The sequence below is a fragment of the Salmo salar genome, chromosome 17 (genome assembly GCF_965601325.2).
Source record: "Salmo salar chromosome 17, fSalSal1, whole genome shotgun sequence".
NCBI classification, from domain to species: Eukaryota; Metazoa; Chordata; class Actinopteri; order Salmoniformes; family Salmonidae; genus Salmo; species Salmo salar.
In genome coordinates this window covers 57,876,591-57,899,671 of record NC_138307.1, presented here as the reverse complement: position 1 = coordinate 57,899,671, position 23,081 = coordinate 57,876,591, and the positions used below count along the sequence as shown (strand labels likewise).

At 52.9% G+C, this 23,081-nt stretch overlaps 1 protein-coding gene across 2 annotated transcripts in view; it reads right to left on the bottom strand.

Moving 5' to 3' along the window:
* LOC106576214 (USP6 N-terminal-like protein) overlaps positions 1-23,081 on the bottom strand; it is a 94,055-nt gene that overhangs the window by 40,760 nt on the left and 30,214 nt on the right. The window contains exon 1 of one of the 2 annotated variants that reach the window (XM_014153221.3): positions 7,758-9,257. The exons of the other annotated variant lie outside the window; for it this stretch is intronic. Coding sequence (XP_014008696.1) covers positions 7,758-7,833 — 76 coding nt within the window. The 5' untranslated portion in view covers positions 7,834-9,257. Of the gene's footprint in view, positions 1-7,757; positions 9,258-23,081 lie in introns of those variants that run through there. 2 annotated transcript variants of the gene reach the window in all.

Here is a 23,081-nt window from a genome sequence, read left to right as displayed (position 1 = left end):
AACAACCTTCATTAATGAGACTCATGTTCAACTCCTGTGGCGAGTCGTATACCCAGAACGATCATGTTGATCAGGCATATTTCCGGACAGCCGGGGAGAGAAGAGGAAGGGGAGGGAGGGAGAGAAAAGGAGAGGAAGAAAGATAATGGTTTCTATCTCCTCCCTCGATCGCTACAGTACGCGTCTACCCTGGCACACACAAACGACCCAGGCCAACGCCCAGTAAGGGAATGGCTGATGTGGCTGAAATGGCATTTTAAAGCATCGAGGTCATCGTGCAGGGCAGGCAGGCAGGCTCGGAGGTTCTGGCGTCCTTTCTGGGAATGTTCTCACACACTGGATACTTTCTGAGAAGGGACACCTCCACGTCCATGCTGTCAGTAACATGGACTTGAGAGTTATTGAGCACATTCCAGTGAATCCTGTTCAATAAAGGACAGAGTAAATTCATTTGAAATGAATGTTATGAAATGCATCTCGCCTTGCCCTCTCTGTATTTGACAAGAGCAGCAGGATATTGTCATTTTGAGAGAGAAGTTGACCCTTCACCTCACTCTTGACTGGTGTATAGTTTCCCTCTTCCTCGCTCTCTTTCTCTCTCGACTGTTGTACAGTTCTCCCTCTCCCGTCTTCAGAATTGTATAGAAAAATCTGCCAGGCACTTTGGCAACTGTTTGTGTGGGCGATCTCTGGCACCACATAGCAAGATGAAAACAGAGAGGAGTGTCATACAAACTCCCCCATAATAAACTTTCCTGTGAATATAAAACAAGCGATTTAAATCTGTTCTGCACTCCAGTGACAAGGGGATCCGAGCTGTCTTTGTTCTGTTAGGTGTGTGTGTGTGTGTACAGTGTGTGTGTGTGTTGCGTACAGTATGTGAGGTTCACAGTTGAAGGTGTCAAATAACAGAAGTGTCAATCTATGCACACCATACACATCTTTGCTGGAGTGTTTAATTAAAATGTTTATAAAAATCATACTTTCCCTGACCTACTGGTGCTTTCTGTATGCTACTGTAAAACTGTCGTCTAAGCTTTGTGCGTGCAATCTGACACCAGGTGTAGAGGGACTAAAGCATCACTTCACAGTTAGGATCACTACTCCCTCCCCAAAGGACTGATGATCAATCTGACACCAGTCGTAGAGGGAATAAAGCATCACTTCACAGTTAGGATCACTACTCCCTCCCCAAAGGACTGATGATCAATCTGACACCAGGTGTAGAGGGACTAAAGCATCACTTCACAGTTAGGATCACTACTCCCTCCCCAAAGGACTGATGATCAATCTGACACCAGTCGTAGAGGGAATAAAGCATCACTTCACAGTTCGGATCACTACTCCCTCCCCAAAGGACTGATGATCAATCTGACACCAGTCGTAGAGGGACTAAAGCATCACTTCACAGTTAGGATCACTACTCGCTCCCCAAAGGACTGATGATCAATCTGACACCAGTCGTAGAGGGACTAAAGCATCACTTCACAGTTAGGATCACTACTCCCTCCCCAAAGGACTGATGATCAATCTGACACCAGTCGTAGAGGGACTAAAGCATCACTTCACAGTTAGGATCACTACTCCCTCCCCAAAGGACTGATGATCAATCTGACACCAGGTGTAGAGGGACTAAAGCATCACTTCACAGTTAGGATCACTACTCCCTCCCCAAAGGACTGATGATCAATCTGACACCAGGTGTAGAGGGACTAAAGCATCACTTCACAGTTAGGATCACTACTCCCTCCCCAAAGGACTGATGATCAATCTGACACCAGGTGTAGAGGGAATAAAGCATCACTTCACAGTTAGGATCACTACTCCCTCCCCAAAGGACTGATGATCAATCTGACACCAGGTGTAGAGGGACTAAAGCATCACTTCACAGTTAGGATCACTACTCCCTCCCCAAAGGACTGATGATCAATCTGACACCAGGTGTAGAGGGACTAAAGCATCACTTCACAGTTAGGATCACTACTCCCTCCCCAAAGGACTGATGATCAATCTGACACCAGGTGTAGAGGGACTAAAGCATCACTTCACAGTTAGGATCACTACTCCCTCCCCAAAGGACTGATGATCAATCTGACACCAGTCATAGAGGGACTGAAGCATCACTTCACAGTTAGGATCACTACTCCCTCCCCAAAGGACTGATGATCAATCTGACACCAGGTGTAGAGGGACTAAAGCATCACTTCACAGTTAGGATCACTACTCCCTCCCCAAAGGACTGATGATCAATCTGACACCAGTCTTAGAGGGACTAAAGCATCACTTCACAGTTAGGATCACTACTCCCTCCCCAAAGGACTGATGATCAATATTCAATCAGCAATCAATCAGCAGCAGGGTAGAGTATAACCACACTGTTCATCTAAATACATGACATCCACACAGAACAACTTTATGAGCAATTGAAGAGCCCATACAGTCTTTATCCACCTATTCTGATTATCACTTAGAGAGAGACTCTGGACGAAAGCCTTGGTGTGGGTTAACAGCAGTAAAGACGGGGACAGAGAGACAGAGAGACAGAGAGAGACGCACAGTCTCATTGTTCCTTTGGGCGGAGTCTGACGCCATCTCTGTCACACAAGCACACACAAACCACCCGCGTCCCCACACCACACTGCGGACGATGAAATCATCTGCTATGAGTAATGACAGCTTGACAAGTGCAGTCTGTGACTAGTACAGTACACACACACACACACACACACACACACACACACACACACACACACACCTGTATGTACGGGAGCTATAGTGTTATCTGTAACATCAACATATCAAACAAGGAATGCAACAATATTAGCACATTGAATGGAGCGATTGAGAGAGAGAACGTGCCTAGATTCAGCAGTAGTAAACAGACTGTGGAACTACTGAGACACACAGCTGGGATTCTTACAACACCACCGTCACCAGCCCGGCAAGATGGGTGTCGTAAGAGTCAGACAGAGAACCAACAATAAAGGACGCATCTAGTCTAATAACAGGCGTACACAAAACATATAGGACTGTCACAACTCGTCTGGAGGGGGGGGGGGGGGGGGGGGGAGAGCTAACATACATCAGTCCCCCTTTCATCTCTACCTGCCTGGTCAGTAGGGAGAGGGGGTGGAGAGAGTACTCTGGTTCCTTTGATATCTACACTACTGAAAGACGTCTGCACTAACCTAAGGGCCTGTGTGTAAGCATTCACAGTCCAGCCATTTCAAGGCCAAGACAGAGCTACTCTGCACTGTGAGAACGCGTGTTTCACATTAAAACAGAAAGCAGGTTGTTTTTTGAGTGTGAAAACTAACTGGATGGGAACTCTGTGCCGTTTTCATTTATCCCAGAAAATAATTGAATACTCGTTCCGATGTCTTTTTTAAGGAGTCCTGAGACAGAGAGAGAAACAGAGGCAGTACCATTTGCTATCTAATCTAATATGTTGCTCTACAGATACAGCTCCGTCCACTACATGGATACATTCTCCTGAGGCCAAAATGACAGAATAAACCGGAGGCAACATGTAGCCTGGCATTTCCCTCTAGGTTCTTATACGGCAAACAGTTCAACCAGATGTTAAATGGCTTTGATATCGGTGAGCAGATGCTAACCGGCTACCTGCGGTTTAACGTGGGGGGGGGGTCTGAACGCTACCTCTATCCCTCTGACAACCCAGCATGCAATGTTGGAAGCCGCGCTAACACACACACACACACACACACACACACCACACACACACACACACACACACGCACCACACCACACCACACCAATAGTTGACAACTTGATGTGTTAGACTACAGCAAAAACAAATCTCCCTTTTTTAAACTACTGGCACATAATTTGAATAATTGAGCGAGTGGCTCTCTCCTAGCAGTTAGACATATGACAGTTTAAGATGGGAGGGAGAGAGGGAGATAGAGGGAGAAGAGGAGAAACGTAGTTCATGCAGAATTCATTACAGAGATAGTAAGATGCCAGTGCTGCTGACCTGAGCAGAGTGGGTGAGAGGGAGGAAGACTGCAGCTTGGCACTGGAGCAGGCTGCAATGGACCCATTTCAGCTCCAGCACAGGACAGCAGTATGGGAAAGGGGATATCTAGTCAGTTGTACAATTGAAATGTGTCATCCGCATTTAACCCAACTCCTCTGAATCAGAGAGGTGTGGGGGGCTGCCTTAACATCCACGTCCTCAGCGCCCGGGGAACAGTGGGTTAACTGCCTTGTTCAGGAGCAGAACGACAGATTTTTACCTTGTCAGCTCAGGGATTCGATCCAGCAACCTTTTGGTATCTGGCCCAACGCTCGTACCTGCCAGGCTACCTGTCGCGGCAGGCTGGGTGGTGTTTTGCAACGGAAAACAAATATCGGTGTTCTTATTGGACAAGTTCAGAACGTAACTTGCTCGCTACTGAACACGACCCTAGTGACCATGGGCAGGCATGCTGGACTGTAATACTGCTCCTAGCTCCTCCCGTCACCCGCCTGGCCAGCAGAACGCCGGACTGTAATACTGCTCCTAGCTCCTCCCGTCACCCGCCTGGCCAGCAGAATGCCGGACTGTAATACTGCTCCTAGCTCCTCCCGTCACCCGCCTGGCCAGCAGAACGCCGGACTGTAATACTGCTCCTAGCTCCTCCCGTCACCCGCCTGGCCAGCAGAACGCTGGACTGTAATACTGCTCCTAGCTCCTCCCGTCACCCGCCTGGCCAGCAGAACGCTGGACTGTAATACTGCTCCTAGCTCCTCCCGTCACCCGCCTGGCCAGCAGAACGCTGGACTGTAATACTGCTCCTAGCTCCTCCCGTCACCCGCCTGGCCAGCAGAACGCTGGACTGTAATACTGCTCCTAGGTCCTCCCGTCACCCGCCTGGCCAGCAGAATGCCGGACTGTAATACTGCTCCTAGCTCCTCCCGTCACCCGCCTGGCCAGCAGAACGCCGGACTGTAATACTGCTCCTAGCTCCTCCCGTCACCCGCCTGGCCAGCAGAACGCCGGACTGTAATACTGCTCCTAGCTCCTCCCGTCACCCGCCTGGCCAGCAGAACGCTGGACTGTAATACTGCTCCTAGCTCCTCCCGTCACCCGCCTGGCCAGCAGAATGCTGGACTGTAATACTGCTCCTAGCTCCTCCCGTCACCCGCCTGGCCAGCAGAATGCCGGACTGTAATACTGCTCCTAGCTCCTCCCGTCACCCACCTGGCCAGCAGAATGCCAGACACAACAAACTGAGGGAGTTCAGTAGTATCCCAAGATCTCAGTTCAAATATAGGAACATTCGCTTTCACAAACACTCAAGTCCTTACTGATTCTGCACATACATATTCAGACATGTACATTCTACATCCAGAGAGATAAAGACCCTGCTGATACTTTACATGTACATTCTACATCCAGAGAGAAAGACCCTGCTGATACTTTACATGTACATTCTACATCCAGAGAGATAAAGACCCTGCTGATACTTTACATGTACATTCTACATCCAGAGAGAAAGACCCTGCTGATACTTTACATGTACATTCTACATCCAGAGAGATAAAGACCCTGCTGATACTTTACATGTACATTCTACATCCAGAGAGATAAAGACCCTGCTGATACGTCAAAGGGCTCAGTGCATTACACATACTGTGTTCAAGCAGTCTCTCACCACGCTCCCTCTCTCTCCATCTCTCTCTCTCTCTCTCACCAACCACACACCTCAGCAGATAACCCACTGACAGACAACACCTTTACCACAGAACACTACCTAACAACCAAGGCTACCCCTACTGTCTGGGGGATGAGATAACCTACTGACAGACAACACCTTTACCACAGAACACTACCTAACAACCAAGGCTACCGCTACTGTCTGGGGGATGAGATAACCCACTGACAGACAACACCTTTACCACAGAACACTACCTAACAACCAAGGCTAACGCTACTGTCTGGGGGATGAGATAACCCACTGACAGACAACATCTTTACCACAGAACACTACCTAACAACCAAGGCTACCGCTACTGTCTGGGGGATGAGATAACCCACTGACAGACAACACCTTTACCACAGAACACTACCTAACAACCAAGGCTAACGCTACTGTCTGGGGGATGAGATAACCCACTGACAGACAACACCTGACTGTCTCAGCAGCTCTGTGGTGTGTGTGTGTTAGTCTAAAGCGAAGTGTGTACATATTAGTGTTAGTGTGTGCACCCGTGTATGTTTGTGTGTGTTGAGAATTTCTCCGCAAGGTCGATGGCCGGAGATTAAAATGGCAGTGAGCTGGAAGGCGGAGGGCCCTAAACTCAATGTGCCTTTTGTAGTGGGTATCACAGATCGATGAGAATCTCACCTCTCTACAACACCAGCTCTGTTCCCCTGCTCCTGCCTCCAGCACACTGATTACATGCTGCTACACAGGAAATGGGACATGTTTGAGTTATCATCAGGCTCAATATGTTGACACACACAAGTTCCTTTCAGGATTCCGTTTTTTTTTGTTGCAAAATCAAGAATTCCCGGCATATTATTATGGTCTTGCAAATTTGACCAATCACTGCACTATTTCCGCATAAAACAGTCAAATCCTCGCAATATTGTCGCATAACACAGACCCATCACCACAGTACAAAAAGAGGGCTTACAATTTCAACCAATCAGCACATAAATATGGTTAAATCAAGCCACACGTTAACTGTATCCCTCGTCAGTGCAATTTCGCTACAAAATCCCGCATTGCCAACCACAATGTCCAAATTGCCACAGCAAAATCAAGCATTTTTGCCTGAAAATATCACCAAAAAATCACTGTGAAATCCTGAGTGGCGCAGCGGTCTAAGGCACGGCATCTCAGTGCTAGAGACCCTGGTTCAATAACAGGCTGTATCACAACCGGCCGTGATTGGGAGTCCCATAGGACGGCGCGTCGTCCGGGTTAGGGTTTGGTCGGGGTAGGCCGTCATTGTAAATAAGAATATGTTCTTAACTGGCTTGCCTTGCCTAAAAAATCCTGGAGGGACTGACAAACATTCATACACATTACAAATGTACACGCATGTGCACGCACACACAGAATTCATCATTAACAAGCAGTGAGGTGAGAAGTGTGTAATCTGTTTTCATCCCTCTGGCATGTAAAAAAGCTTAGATACACTGGGCTAAGAGAATAGAGGCAGCCTTTGTTAAGGAGATGCTTGAGGCCTAGATGTCTTTAAAATAGGCTGTTGATGTTTAAAAAGAACCCACATCACAACCCATATAAAATCACTAGCCTGAATGGGGATGCAGAGCCCACACCCAGAGCCCAGGTGATTCTCCTCAGAGTGTAGACTGAGCTTTTGGCAGTGAAAAGCTTTAGCCACTCATTAGTGCCCACAGCCCAACACTGACCCCTCAGAGCTGGTCCAATCAGCAGACAGGACTAGATCAGATGGGTCAACAAGTGTCCCAATACCCCAGGGAACCTTCATTATTAATTACTAACCAGACACACACACACACACACACACACACACATGCACACGCCCCATAGCAACAAAGCCATTACAGCAGTACCAAGGGAATCTCTTTCTCTCTAGCCAACTCAAACACAGACACACAAGGGATCTGTAAGAAGTTAATGGTATTCATTTTGAGGGACACAGTACAGCTAATGTACAGCACAGTCAGATACACACAGAGACAGACACACTCAGACAGACAGACAGACAAGCACACACACACTTGTCCACGAGACAATAGGACTTGAAACACACACCTCCGTATCTGGCGGCTGCTCTGCGTCGCGAGGGAGACACCAGCTCCCTGACCATATGAAGCACCTGCATGCTCATAGTGGGGAGGGGGCAACCACGAACACTCTCGCCCTCCCGACAACCTCATCCCTCACAGGGTCCTCTGAAATCATCCCAATGTCTTAAAAGTCAAGCCCATCTTATTCCCAGGCACCAGGTTTAGGGTCCACAGAGCGAGGATCTTTCCCCAGTCCTAGTTCCTCTCTTAGGGGTGGAGTAGTGGCGGCAGCCCCTCAAGGTTCCAAGGATGATTCCAAGGTCAGCTTTAGCCTCCAGTTCCACCCAGTCGTCCCTAAGCCTTTTTCCTTTCTGCTCCGATCCAACCTCCCTCTCTCAGTCGCTCTCAGCACCAGCTGCAAGCCCTCAACACTCCCTTACGCGATCACACATGCACGTCCCTAGCACTCACACACACTTTCTCTCCTACTCTGATACATGTGAATATCTATGACAGTCACATTTAGGTCGACCTAGAGAGGCAATCTGTTTTAAGACACTGAACGCAGTCTGCATCACTGCTCTTCCTCTCCTCTCTCTCCAGGGGTCAGCGGTTGTTCCTGTCCAGGTAGATGATCGCCTCCCATCCTCCTACGGCTCTCACATGTCCAGCAATACCAGTCCGCCGCTGTCACAGGTCCATTAATGCTAGACCACTGCTCTCACAGGTCCAGGAATACCATACCGCCGCTCTCACAGGTCCAGGAATACCATACCGCCGCTCTCACAGGTCCATTAATACCATACCGCTGCTCTCACAGGTCCAGGAATACCAGACCACCGCTCTCATGTCCAGCAATACCAGACCACCGCTCTCATGTCCAGCAATACCAGACCACCACTCTCACATGTCCATTAATACCCAGACCGCCGCTCTCACATGTCCAGGTAAAGCAGATCACGCTCAAGTGACGCTGAAATCACACACAATGTCATCTCAACCCGACGGCTGGGAGCTGGAGGTCGTTGGTTTGTTAGCTGCTGTTAGCTGCTCTTCTGAGACTCTCAGGCTCAGCTGAGAGAGAGGGTGTGTTTTTTTCCCCAGTCGGTGCTCCCACACACAGAACACACACACACACTTATCTTGTTCGGCAGAGGCAGTAGAGGTGAACACGCACCCAGCTCTGAGGAAGACAGGGAGGAGACTGTCAGATCTCTCTCTGTTTCTCTCACTCTCTGTTCAGAGAGCTGTGCTGTAGGAGTTCAACTGGCTGGCAGAACAGATGAAGGTGGTTTGGATCAATAGCAGCAGTATCCCTGCTCCAAAGACACGGCACTCGGCTCACATCCACAGCTAGCTAACTCACTGGGGTAAGACAGTCAGTCCACCCAACTCTCATCGTTCTCTCTCACTGTGCACTGCTCTCTCCCCATCTCTCTGTTCCTCTCTTGTTCCCTCCCTCGATCTCTCCTTCCAAATTGATTTAATGGAGTACATCCTCATTCATGGACAGCCTCGCTCTCCCCCTCTGCCTTGATCTCTCCTCTCCCTCCCTCTCAGTTTCTCCCCCTCCGTCGCTCCCCGCTTAGTAACGACGCCCTGCTCCACCATCACTCTGAAGCCTGGTGCATGAACGTAACGGGAAAATACAGGGGAAGTAAAAAAAACAGCCGCGTGTGATCATCAGTATTTGTCTCTCTCTGTGTGTCTGAGTCATATATATATATATATATAAAAAATTGTGCCCACTAGCATCTTATGCCCTTTTACATTTTGTGTCTCCCCCTCCGTCTCCCCGTTTCCCTCCGTCTCCCCGTGTCTCCCAGTTTTCCTCCGTCTCCCCACCGTCTCCCCGTTTTCTTCCGTCTCACCCTCCGTCTCCCCGTTTCCCTCCGTCTCCCCGTGTCTCCCCGTTTTCCTCCGTCTCCCCATTTTCCTCCGTCTCCCCTTTTCCCTCCGTCTCCCCGTCTCCCCGTTTCCCTCCGTCTCCCTCCGTCTCCCCGTTTCCCTCCGTCTCCGTGTCTCCCCGTTTCCATCCATCTCCCCGTCCGTCTCCCCACCGTCTCACCCTCCGTCTCCCCACCGTCTCACCCTCCGTCTCCCCATTTCCCTCCGTCTCCCCGTCCGTCTCCCCGTTTCCCTCCGTCTCCCGTTTTCCTCCGTCTCCCCGTTTCCCTCCGTCTCCCCGTGTCTCCCCGTTTCCCTCCGTCTCCCCGTGTCTCCCCGTTTCCCTCCGTCTCCCTCCATCTCCCCGTTTCCCTCCGTCTCCCTGTTTCCCTCCGTCTCCGTGTCTCCCCGTTTTCCTCCATCTCACCCTCCGTCCCCCCCATTCCCTCCGTCTCCCCGTTTCCCTCCGTCTCCGTGTCTCCCTGTTTTCCTCCGTCTCACCCTCCGTCTCCCCCATTTCCCTCTGTCTCCCCGTCCATCTCCCCACCGTCTCACCCTCCGTCTCCCCCGTTTCCCTCCGTCTCCCCGTGTCTCCCCGTTTCCCTCCGTCTCCCCGTGTCTCCCGTTTTCCTCCGTCTCCCCGTGTCTCCCGTTTTCCTCCGTCTCCCCGTTTCCCTCCGTCTCCCTCCGTCTCCCCGTTTCCCTCCGTCTCCGTGTCTCCCCGTTTTCCTCCAACTCACCCTCCGTCTCCCTCCGTCTCCCCCATTTCCCTCCGTCTCCCCGTTTCTCTCCGTCTCCGTGTCTCCCCGTTTTAGTCTGTCTCCCCGTCCGTCTCCCCACCATCTCACCCTCCGTCTCCCCGTTCCCTCCGCCTCCCCGTTCCCTCCGTTTCCCCGTGTCTCCCCGTTTTCCTCCGTCTCCCGGTGTCTCCCGTTTTCCTCCGTCTCCCCGTTTCCCTCCGTCTCCGTGTCTCCCAGTTTTCCTCTGTCTCACCCTCCGTCTCCCCTGTTTCCCTCCGTCTCCCCGTTTCCCTCTGTCTCCCCGTGTCTCCCCGTTTCCCTCCGACTCCCCGTGTCTCCCTGTTTCCCTCCGTCTCCCCGTGTCTCCCCGTTTCCCTCCGTCTCCCCGTGTCTCCCGTTTTCCTCCGTCTCCCCGTTTCCCTCCGTCTCCCTCCGTCTCCCCGTTTCCCTCCGTCTCCCCGTGTCTCCCCGTTTCCCTCCGTCTCCCGTTTCCCTCCGTCTCCCTCCATCTCCCCGTCTCCCCGTTTCCCTCCGTCTCCGTGTCTCCCCGTTTCCCTCCGTCTCACCCTCCGTCTCCCCCATTTCCCTCCGTCTCCCCGTCCATCTCCCCACCGTCTCACCCTCCGTCTCCCCCGTTTCCCTCCGTCTCCCCGTGTCTCCCCGTTTCCCTCCGTCTCCCCGTGTCTCCCGTTTTCCTCCGTCTCCCCGTGTCTCCCGTTTTCCTCCGTCTCCCCGTGTCTCCCGTTTTCCTCCGTCTCCCCGTTTCCCTCCGTCTCCCTCCGTCTCCCCGTTTCTCTCCGTCTCCGTGTCTCCCCGTTTTCCTCCAACTCACCCTCCGTCTCCCTCCGTCTCCCCCATTTCCCTCCGTCTCCCCGTTTCTCTCCGTCTCCGTGTCTCCCCGTTTTAGTCTGTCTCCCCGTCCGTCTCCCCACCATCTCACCCTCCGTCTCCCCGTTCCCTCCGCCTCCCCGTTCCCTCCGGTTCCCCGTGTCTCCCCGTTTTCATCCGTCTCCCGGTGTCTCCCGTTTTCCTCCGTCTCCCCGTTTTCCTCCGTCTCCGTGTCTCCCAGTTTTCCTCTGTCTCACCCTCCGTCTCCCCTGTTTCCCTCCGTCTCCCCGTTTCCCTCTGTCTCCCCGTGTCTCCCCGTTTCCCTCCGACTCCCCGTGTCTCCCCGTTTCCCTCCGTCTCCCCGTGTCTCCCCGTTTCCCTCCGTCTCCCCGTGTCTCCCGTTTTCCTCCGTCTCCCCGTTTCCCTCCGTCTCCCCGTTTCCCTCCGTCTCCGTGTCTCCCCGTTTTCCTCCATCTCACCCTCCGTCTTCCCCATTTCCCTCCGTCTCCCTCCGTCTCCCCGTTTCCCTCCGTCTCCATGTCTCCCTGTTTTCCTCCGTCTCACCCTCCGTCTCCCCCATTTCCCTCCGTCTCCCCGTCCATCTCCCCACCGTCTCACCCTCCGTCTCCACCGTTTCCCTCCGTCTCCCCGTTTCCCTCCGTCTCCCCGTGTCTCCCGTTTTCCTCCGTCTCCCCGTTTCCCTCCGTCTCCCCGTTTCCCTCCGTCTCCCCGTTTCCCTCCGTGTCTCCCCGTTTTCCTCCGTCTCCCCGTTTCCCTCCGTCTCCCTCCGTCTCCCCGTTTCCCTCCGTCTCCGTGTCTCCCCGTTTTCCTCCATCTCACCCTCCGTCTTCCCCATTTCCCTCCGTCTCCCTCCGTCTCCCCTTTTCCCTCCGTCTCCATGTCTCCCTGTTTTCCTCCGTCTCACCCTCCGTCTCCCCCATTTCCCTCCGTCTCCCCGTCCATCTCCCCACCGTCTCACCCTCCGTCTCCACCGTTTCCCTCCGTCTCCCCGTGTCTCCCCGTTTCCCTCCGTCTCCCCGTGTCTCCCGTTTCCCTCCGTCTCCCCGTTTCCCTCCGTCTCCCTGTTTCCCTCCGTGTCTCCCCGTTTTCCTCCATCTCACCCTCCGTCTTCCCCATTTCCCTCCGTCTCCCCGTTTCCCTCCGTCTCCGTGTCTCCCTGTTTTCCTCCGTCTCACACTCAGTCTCCCCCATTTCCCTCCGTCTCCCCGTTTCCCTCCGCCTCCCCGTGTCTCCCCGTTTCCCTCCGTCTCCCCGTGTCTCCCCGTTTCCCTCCGTCTCCCCGTGTCTCCCCGTTGTCCTCCGTCTCCCCGTGTCTCCCCGTTTTCCTCCGTCTCCCCGTGTCTCCCCGTTTTCCTCCATGTCCCCGTTTCCCTCTGTCTCCCCGTGTCTCCCGTTTTCCTCCTTCTCCCCGTTTCCCTCCGTCTCCGTGTCTCCCCGTTTCCCTCCGTCTCCCCGTGTCTCCCCGTTTTCCTCCATCTCCCCGTTTCCCTCCGTCTCCCGTTTTCCTCCTTCTCCCCGTTTCCCTCCGTCTCCGTGTCTCCCCGTTTTCCTCCGTCTCACCCTTCGTCTCCCCGTTTCCCTCCGTCTCCCCGTGTCTCCCCGTTTTCCTCCGTCTCCCCGTCCATCTCCCCCTCCGTATCCCCGTTTCCCTCCGTCTCCCCGTGTCTCCCCGTTTCCCTCCGTCTCCCCGTTTCCCTCCGTCTCCCCGTGTCTCCCAGTTTTCCTCCGTCTCCCCCACCGTCTCCCCGTTTTCCTCCGTCTCATCCTCCGTCTCCCCGTTTCCCCTCCGACTCCACGTTTCCCTCCGTCTCCCTCCGTCTCCCCGTTTCCCTCCTTCTCCCCGTGTATCCCGTTTTCCTCCGTCTCCCCGTCCATCTCCCCACCGTCTCACCCTCTGTCTTCCCGTTCCCCGTCTCCCTGTTTTCCTCCGTCTCCCCACCGTCTCCCCGTTTTGCTCCATCTCCCCATTTCCCACCGTCTCCCCGTGTATCCCGTTTTCCTCCCTCTGCCCGTTTCCCTCCGTCTCCCGTTTTCCTCAGTCTCCCCGTTCCCCTCCGTCTCTGTGTCTCCCCGTTTTCCTCCATCTCACCCTCCGTCTCCCCATGTCTCCCTGTTTTCCTCCATCTCCTCCACCGTCTCCCCGTTTTCATCCATCTCCCCGTTTCCCTCCGTCTCCCTCCGTCTCTCCCCGTTTTCCTCCGTCTCACCCTCAGTCTCCCCGTTCCCCTCCGTCTCCCCATGTCTCCCCGTTTTCCTCCGTCTCCCCCACCGGCTCCCCGTTTCCCTCCGTCTCCCTCCGTCTCTCTCCGTCTCCCCGTTTCCCTCCGTCTCCCCACCGTCTCCCCGTTTTCCTCCATCTCCCCGTGTATCCCGTTTTCCTCCGTCTCCCCGTTTCCCTCCATCTCCGTGTCTCCCAGTTTTCCTCCGTTTCAACCTCCGTCTCCCCGTTCCCCATGTCTCCCCGTTTTCCTCCGTCTCCCCACCGTCTCACCGTTTTCATCCATCTCCCCGTTTCCCTCCGTCTCCCGTTTTCCTCCCTCTCCCCATTTCCCTCCGTCTCCCCGTCGTCTCCCCGTTTTCCTCCGTCTCCCCACCGTCTCCCCGTTTTCCTCCGTCTCCCCACCGTCTCCCCGTTTTCCTCCGTCTCCCCACCATCTCCCCGTTTCCCACCGTCTCCCCGTGTATCCCTTTTCCTCCGTCTCCCCGTTTTCCTCCGTCTTACCCTCCGTCTCCCCGTTCCCCATGTCTCCCCGTTTTCCTCCGTCTCCCCACCGTCTCCCCGTTTTCATCCATCTCCCAATTTCCCTCCGTCTCCGTGTCTCCCCGTTTTCCTCCATCTCACCCTCCGTCTTCCCCATTTCCCTCCGTCTCCCTCCGTCTCCCCGTTTCCCTCCGGCTCCATGTCTCCCTGTTTTCCTCCGTCTCACCCTCCGTCTCCCCCATTTCCCTCCGTCTCCCCGTCCATCTCCCCACCGTCTCACCCTCCGTCTCCCCGTGTCTCCCCGTTTTCCTCCATCTCCCCGTTTCCCTCCGTCTCCGTGTCTCCCCGTTTTCCTCCGTCTCACCCTTCGTCTCCCCGTTTCCCTCCGTCTCCCCGTGTCTCCCCGTTTTCCTCCGTCTCCCCCTCCGTATCCCCGTTTCCCTCCGTCTCCCCGTGTCTCCCCGTTTCCCTCCGTCTCCCCGTTTCCCTCCGTCTCCCCGTGTCTCCCAGTTTTCCTCCGTCTCCCCCACCGTCTCCCCGTTTTCCTCCGTCTCATCCTCCGTCTCCCCGTTTCCCTCCGTCTCCCCGTTTTCCTCCGTCTCCCCGTCCGTCTCCCCTCCGTCTCCCCGTTTTCCTCCGTCTCCCCGTCCGTCTCCCCTCCGTCTCCCCGTTTCCCTCCGTCTCCCCGTTTCCCTCCTTCTCCCCATGTATCCCGTTTTCCTCCGTCTCCCCGTCCATCTCCCCACCGTCTCACCCTCTGTCTTCCTGTTCCCCGTCTCCCTGTTTTCCTCCGTCTCCCCACCGTCTCCCCGTTTTGCTCCATCTCCCCATTTCCCACCGCCTCCCCGTGTATCCCGTTTTCCTCCCTCTCCCAGTTTCCCTCCGTCTCTAGTTTTCCTCAGTCTCCCCGTTTCCCTCCGTCTCTGTGTCTCCCCGTTTTCCTCCATCTCACCCTCCGTCTCCCCATGTCTCCCTGTTTTCCTCCATCTCCCCCACCGTCTCCCCGTTTTCATCCATCTCCCCGTTTCCCTCCGTCTCCCTCCGTCTCTCCCCGTTTTCCTCCGTCTCACCCTCAGTCTCCCTGTTCCCCTCCGTCTCCCCATGTCTCCCCGTTTTCCTCCGTCTCCCCCACCGGCTCCCCGTTTCCCTCCGTCTCCCTCCGTCTCCCCGTTTCCCTCCGTCTCCCCGTTTTCCCTCCGTCTCCCCACCGTCTCCCCGTTTTCCTCCATCTCCCCGTGTATCTCGTTTTCCTCCGTCTCCCCGTTTCCCTCCATCTCCGTGTCTCCCAGTTTTCCTCCATTTCACCCTCCGTCTCCCCGTTCCCCATGTCTCCCCGTTTTCCTCCGTCTCCCCACCGTCTCACCGTTTTCATCCATCTCCCCGTTTCCCTCCGTCTCCCGTTTTCCTCCCTCTCCCCATTTCCCTCCGTCTCCCCGTCTCCCCACCGTCTCCCCGTTTTCCTCCGTCTCCCCACCGTCTCCCCGTTTACCACCGTCTCCCCGTTTTCCTCCATCTCCCCGTTTCCCACCGTCTCCCCGTGTATCCCTTTTCCTCCGTCTCCCCGTTTTCCTCCGTCTTACCCTCCGTCTCCCCGTTTTCATCCATCTCCCAATTTCCCTCCGTTTCCCCGTGCCTCCCGTTTCCTCCCTCTCCCCGTTTCCCTCCGTCTCCGTGTCTCCCCGTTTCCCTCCGTCTCCGTGTCTCCCCGTATTCCGCCGTCTCTCTCCGTCTCCGTGTCTCCCCTCCGTCTCCGTGTCTCCCCTCCGTCTCCGTGTCTCCCCTCCGTCTCCGTGTCTCCCCTCCGTCTCCGTGTCTCCCCTCCGTCTCCGTGTCTCCCCCGCCGTCCCACCAAAGTCAGATTTACTATAAGAAAAATTGGATTACCTTTGCTGTTCTTCGTCAGAATGCACTCCCAGGACTTCTACTTCAATAACAAATGTTGGTTTGGTTCAAAATAATCCATAGTTATATCCAAATAGCGGCGTTTTGTTCGTGCGTTCAAGACACTATCCGAAAGGGTAAAGGGTGACGCGCACGATGCGTTTCGTGACAAGAAAATTCTAAATATTCCATTACCGTACTTCGAAGCATGTCAACCGCTGTTTAAAATCAATTTTTATGCCATTTTTCTCGTAAAAAAGCGATAATATTCCGACCGGGAAAGCGTGTTTACGTTCAAAGAGAGAGAAAATAAAAACATGGGATCCCCTCGTGCACGAGCCTCAGTCTGATGGTCCTCTGATAGACCACTTAGCAAAGGCGCTAAAGTTTTTCAGCCTGGGGCTGGAATTACATCATTCAGCTTTTTCCCGGGTTCTGAGAGCCTATGGGAGCCGTAGGAAGTGTCACGTTACAGCAAAGGTCCTAAATTTTCAATAAACAGAGCCAAGAAGCCCAAGGAATGGTCAGAGAGGGCACTTCCTGTACATAATCTTCTCAGGTTTTTGCCTGCCATATGAGTTCTGTTATACTCACAGACACCATTCAAACAGTTTTAGAAACTTTAGGGTGTTTTCTATCCAAAGCCAATAATTATATGCATATTCTAGTTACTGGGCAGGAGTAGTAACCAGATTAAATCGGGTACGTTTTTTTATCCAGCCGTGCAAATACTGCCCCCTATCCCCAACAGGTTAAACCTGCCAATTCAGGCAAACAAAAATATAATGATGTCGCATAAGGCTTACTTCATTATTCAATGTTTTATTCAATGTTTTTATTTTCACTGCATCAGAAGTACTTTACTTCTTTTCCTTCCTGTTATGTATTCTCCATAAGTTATTATCTCAGGTATGAATGCTTTTCACCCTCTGCAGGAGAAAACCATGGCAATATAACGTGATGCCATTCAATTACAGAAGATCATACACTTTATCATTTCATTGACCTTGTAAAGAGATGACTCATACATGCACAAAGCTGGGAACTTGCACACAAACACACATGTACACACACAGAGGGGAGGCATGCAGGCACACACACCCTGCAGTCCCCGTGTCTCAACCCAAGGACTGTGTGCAGTCTGCACTGCAAGCTGTAATGAGGCAACCACAGTGTCATTCTTTATCCTAATGACATTTCCCCACGAAGAGGAAGACACACACACACACACACACACGCTTATTTAACTCTGCACGCACAACAAACAAAGCCGTGCAAGAGAGTGTGTGTGTCTGCGCCGCTTGAGGCAATGAAAGTGTGTGTGTGTAGCCCTCTTAAGGCATTGAGTTATAGGGCCCAACACTATAGAGCACTGTCGCTCTGCCCCAACACCATAGAGCACTGTCGCTCTGCCCCAACACCATAGAGCACTGTCGCTCTGCCCCAACACCATAGAGCACTGTCGCTCTGCCCCAACACCATAGAGCACTGTCGCTCTGCCCCAACACCATAGAGCACTGTCGCTATGGCCCAACACCATAGTGCACTGTCGCTCTGCCCCAACACCATAGAGCACTGTCGCTCTGCCCCAACACCATAGTGCACTGTCGCTATGGCCCAACACCATAGTGCACTGTCGCTATGGCCCAACACCATAGTGCACTGTCGCTATGGCCCAACACCATAGTGCACTGTCGCTATGGCCCAACACCATAGAGCACTGTCGCTATGGCCCAACACCATAGAGCACTGTCGCTATGGCCCAACACCATAGTGCACTGTCGCTATGGCCCAACACCATAGAGCACTGTCGCTATGGCCCAACACCATAGAGCACTGTCGCTATGCCCCAACACCATAGAGCACTGTCGCTATGCCCCAACACCATAGAGCACTGTCGCTATGCCCCAACACTATGCTGCTGTTGCTATGGCCCAACACCATAGAGCACTGTCGCTATGGCCCAACACCATAGAGCACTGTCGCTATGGCCCAACACCATAGAGCACTGTCGCTATGGCCCAACACCATAGAGCACTGTCGCTATGGCCCAACACCATAGAGCACTGTCGCTATGGCCCAACACCATAGAGCACTGTCGCTATGGCCCAACACCATAGAGCACTGTCGCTATGCCCCAACACCATAGAGCACTGTCGCTATGGAAAACACTATGCTGCTGTTGCTCTGCCCCAACACTATAGAGCACTGTCGCTCTGCCCCAACACCATAGAGCACTGTCGCTCTGCCCCAACACCATAGAGCACTGTCGCTCTGCCCCAACACCATAGAGCACTGTCGCTCTGCCCCAACACCATAGAGCACTGTCGCTCTGCCCCAACACCATAGAGCACTGTCGCTCTGCCCCAACACCATAGAGCACTGTCGCTCTGCCCCAACACCATAGAGCACTGTCGCTCTGCCCCAACACCATAGAGCAGTGTCGCTCTGCCCCAACACCATAGAGCAGTGTCGCTCTGCCCCAACACCATAGAGCACTGTCGCTATGCCCCAACACCATAGAGCACTGTCGCTATGCCCCAACACTATAGAGCACTGTCGGTATGCCCCAACACTATAGAGCACTGTCGCTATGCCCCAACACTATGCTGCTGTTGCTATGCCCCAACACCATAGAGCACTGTCGCTATGCCCCAACACCATAGAGCACTGTCGCTATGCCCCAACACCATAGAGCACTGTCGCTATGCCCCAACACCATAGAGCACTGTCGCTATGGCCCAACACTATAGTGCACTGTCGCTATCTGTCAGTGGCCCTGATATACTAGGAGTGTGGGGCCCATCACAGAGAAAGTCCCCTGGACAAACATACACCGATACAAAACAGTGTAGCAGACTTCAGCGTTTATTATCAAGTCTGGCTGGTTTCCCCATCTTCTATAGTTCCTGTGTCATATGCTGTCTCAATATGATCTGACTTGAAGGAAGATAACCAAGGGAAATAAAGGTGTGTGTGTGTGTGTGTGTGTGTGTGTGTGTGTGTGTGTGTGTGTGTGTGTGTGTGTGTGTGTGTGTGTGTTTACATCTGTACTGACCAAAGGAGTGCAAAGCAAGAGAGGAAAAGACGACCCAGCTGAGTATGGATTGATCTCCAGTCGATGGAGGAAACATACAAAGGCGTATATGGACAGTCTCCCCTCTCTCCGACGGCCCCTCAGCCCTGGTCATAAGAGGGCCAGTTATACACACACATCAAATCAATGGGCCCTCCACGGCGCTCTGTTAACACCTGCCTGACTGGAAAATGACAGATAAGTCCTTCTAAGCTGGGGAAACATCAGCCCTTCAATCTAGGAGGAAGATGGAGTTCAGCCTGTCAACAGTCCTCAATCTGTGAATCAGCAAAGGCTAGAAGGAACTGGAGATGGAACAGTCCAGAGGTGAAGATACCAGAAAGTGTCTCCAGAGACGAGGGAGGGATGAAAGGGAGAAAATTGAGAATGAGAAATGGGGAGAAAGATAGACGAGCGAGCAAGGTAGGAGAAAATGAAATAAGAAATGGCAATAGACTGATAGAGAAAGAGAGAAAGAGAGAGTAGAGGTTTGCACAGGCTCATTTTCACTCACTGAAATCAGTCCAGAGACATCTCCAATGTTAGCAGTCACAACATGAATACAGCTCTTTGATTGTGGCTAGACTCCCTCTCTCTCTCTCCCTACATGTATCTCTCCCCAGCAGGTTCACTCCAGGACGAGCTAGCTGACAAAAGGGCTAATGCACAAACAAATCAACGTGACAAAACGCTGAAAACACCCACTAGCGTGGACTGGTAGGAACACACTGTAGAAGGCCAGTAAGAAGTACAGGAACTTTACACTAACAGTGTGTTGTATTCTGAACTAAACCAGCTTCCATTACTCATCTCCTTTCTTCCATGAACACTGATCTGACAGGGTATGACAGGTCAAAGCAACATGATAAATCCCAGTCCCTTCCCCATCCATCCCTCCCTTTCCTTCCTCTTTCCTCTGTTCTGGCTCCGTGCCACAGGGAGAGAGGGAATGGAACACGGGGGGACGGACAGACTGGAAAAACACCACTGGGCTCCCTCACACTTCCTGTTTGCACCATGTCACTTCCTGCTCTCGGGGTTTAACTTTCTAACCAATCAAAAGACTGCTATTATTCCACTGACTGTACTGTCATGCTGCATGCCCACACTGCTTCGAGTCTCCAAACTCTACAATGACATCTGACCTTTCCTCATCTCTGAACACGTTCACTCTCAGTCCTCACCCAAACCAGGCCTCTGCCTCACCAAAGTCTGCTCATCACCCCAAACCAGGCCTCTGCCTCACCAAAGTCTGCTCATCATCCCAAACCTGGCCTCTGCCTCACCAAAGTCTGCTCATCATCCCAAACCTGGCCTCTGCCTCACCAAAGTCTACTCATCATCCCAAACCTGGCCTCACCAAAGTCTGCTCATCATCCCAAACCAGGCCTCTGCCTCACCAAAGTCTGCTCATCATCCCAAACCTGGACTCACCAAAGTCTGCTCATCATCCCAAACCAGGCCTCTGCCTCACCAAAGTCTGCTCATCATCCCAAACCAGGCCTCTGCCTCACCAAAGTCTGCTCATCATCCCAAACCTGGCCTCTGCCTCACCAAAGTCTGCTCATCATCCCAAACCTGGCCTCTGCCTCACCAAAGTCTGCTCATCATCCCAAACCAGGCCTCTGTCTCACCAAAGTCTGCTCATCATCCCAAACCAGGCCTCTGCCTCACCAAAGTCTGCTCATCATCCCAAACCTGGCCTCTGCCTCACCAAAGTCTGCTCATCATCCCAAACCTGGCCTCTGCCTCACCAAAGTCTGCTCATCATCCCAAACCTGGCCTCTGCCTCACCAAAGTCTGCTCATCATCCCACACCTGGCCTCTGCCTCACCAAAGTCTGCTCATCATCCCAAACCTGGCCTCTGCCTCACCAAAGTCTACTCATCATCCCAAACCTGGCCTCACCAAAGTCTGCTCATCATCCCAAACCAGGCCTCTGCCTCACCAAAGTCTGCTCATCATCCCAAACCTGGACTCACCAAAGTCTGCTCATCATCCCAAACCAGGCCTCTGCCTCACCAAAGTCTGCTCATCATCCCAAACCAGGCCTCTGCCTCACCAAAGTCTGCTCATCATCCCAAACCTGGCCTCTGCCTCACCAAAGTCTGCTCATCATCCCAAACCTGGCCTCTGCCTCACCAAAGTCTGCTCATCATCCCACACCTGGCCTCTGCCTCACCAAAGTCTGCTCATCATCCCAAACCTGGCCTCTGCCTCACCAAAGTCTGCTCATCATCCCAAACCAGGCCTCTGCCTCACCAAAGTCTGCTCATCATCCCAAACCTGGCCTCTGCCTCACCAAAGTCTGCTCATCATCCCACACCTGGCCTCACCAAAGTCTGCTCATCATCCCAAACCTGGCCTCACCCCTCATGCCTACACCTGTCCCTCCCCCTAACCCCATACTTTCCCTCTGGCAAGCCCAGTCTGTCCTTCACCCTACCCTCTGTAGCCAGAGTGACCTATACATCACGGCATGTCCACATCATCTGCTGTAGCCTTTTACAGGATGGTGAGAGATTCAGAGAGCCATAAAGGCTCTCTATGGGGAGAGCTGAGCAAACAGATGTGTGTGTGTGTGTGTGTGTGTGTGTGTGTGTGTGTGTGTGTGTGTGTGTGTGTGTGTGTGTGTGTGTGTGTGTTAGGAGGGTGGAGTTGTTTACAAGCCAGCAGTAAAATCAGCAGCTGCTAAAACAGAAGAGCACTAGAGGTGGAGGTGAACATGATGTGTAGTCCTGCTGTAGGGGGAAGAGGAACGACACACGCAAACCAAAACTGCGGGACCACGAGCGTGGGAGTTTATAAACGATGCTCAGGCACGCTCGCGGTCAGCCAGCCGTTCATACGATGCGCGTCGTTCGTCATCGGGTGACGGGCTGCACACCGGTTGCCAGAGGGGGTGTGGTTACTCAATGCTCAGTAGGGTGGGTGTGTCATTTGTTATTGATCATAGGGGTGAGGTCAGCTTGCCATTGGTCAGTGGAGGTGGGGGGGGGGTGGTATTGGTCACCAGGTGTGAATGGTTTGGTCATTTGTCACAGGGTGCGGTAGGGTGGTTTCTCATTGGTTAAGGTGCGTAGTGTCCTCGCCACTCCCTGAGTACCAGCTATTTATGAGCGTGCAGCGTATTCTGCAGTGTAGGCCGTGTGTTCTACAGCTCGCCTGTGTGTGATATGCATTCACCTCATCACAATTACACAAATGTACACCACAAGAGTGTGTGAGTGTATGTCCTGAGGTGTAGATTTACGAGCCCCATTCATAAACCGCGGGTAGAAGCAAGACGATACCGCACCGCTTTCGTTTGAACAGCCACGTTGTTTATATGAGGCTTTCAATGCAAAACACGAAGCCGTCAGTTATAGATGTTTGAACACATGGGGCTCTGGTCAAAAGCAGTGTACTACATAGGGAATATGGTACCCTTAGGGCCGTGTCCTGAGAGAGTGGAATAAACATGTGAATAAAGGCCCAGCCTGTCTTGGTTCTATACATAGTGCATGACCCAATCCGTCTGAACTCAACTCCAACACATTAACTACTGAGAGGTCCAACTTTGTGAGGAGCAGTGGGGTGCCAGGGTAGAGATCCCCATGGCAACATGCAGAATACAACGCCCATGATAGGCCAACAACCAGCCTTATGGTAGTAGAGAGGTCACCACAATTACTCTCTGTGAGTGAGTGAGTGAGTGAGTGAGTGAGTGAGTGAGTGAGTGAGTGAGTGAGTGAGTGAGTGTGTGAGTAGAGAGAGGAGAGTGAGAAATGCTAAGTGGTAATAGAATTGACTCTAATTCTATGAAAACGTCTGTCAGTAAGTGTGTGTGTGTGTGTATAAATGTTTTACTATACTTGTGAGTACCAGAACTAAGTTCTCACAAGAATAGTAAACCAACTAAAATTCAGGGAAGAAAGGACATTTTGCCGGTCCTCACTTGTAAAAAGGCTATTTTAGACTTAGGGGTTAGGTTTAGGGGTTAGGGTTTAGGGGTTAGGGTTTAGGGGTTAGGTTTAGGGAAAATAGGATATTGAATGGGAATGAATTGGTTGGTCCCCAAAAAGTCCTCACAAGTATAGTTGAGTGTATGCACGTGCAAGTACGTTCGCGTGAGAGATTGGGCTTCTGTCTGTCAGTCAGTGTGTACTGTACGTATGCGTGTGTGTGTCAGTATGTATGTATGCATGTATGTCAGTAAGTGTGTACTGTACGTAT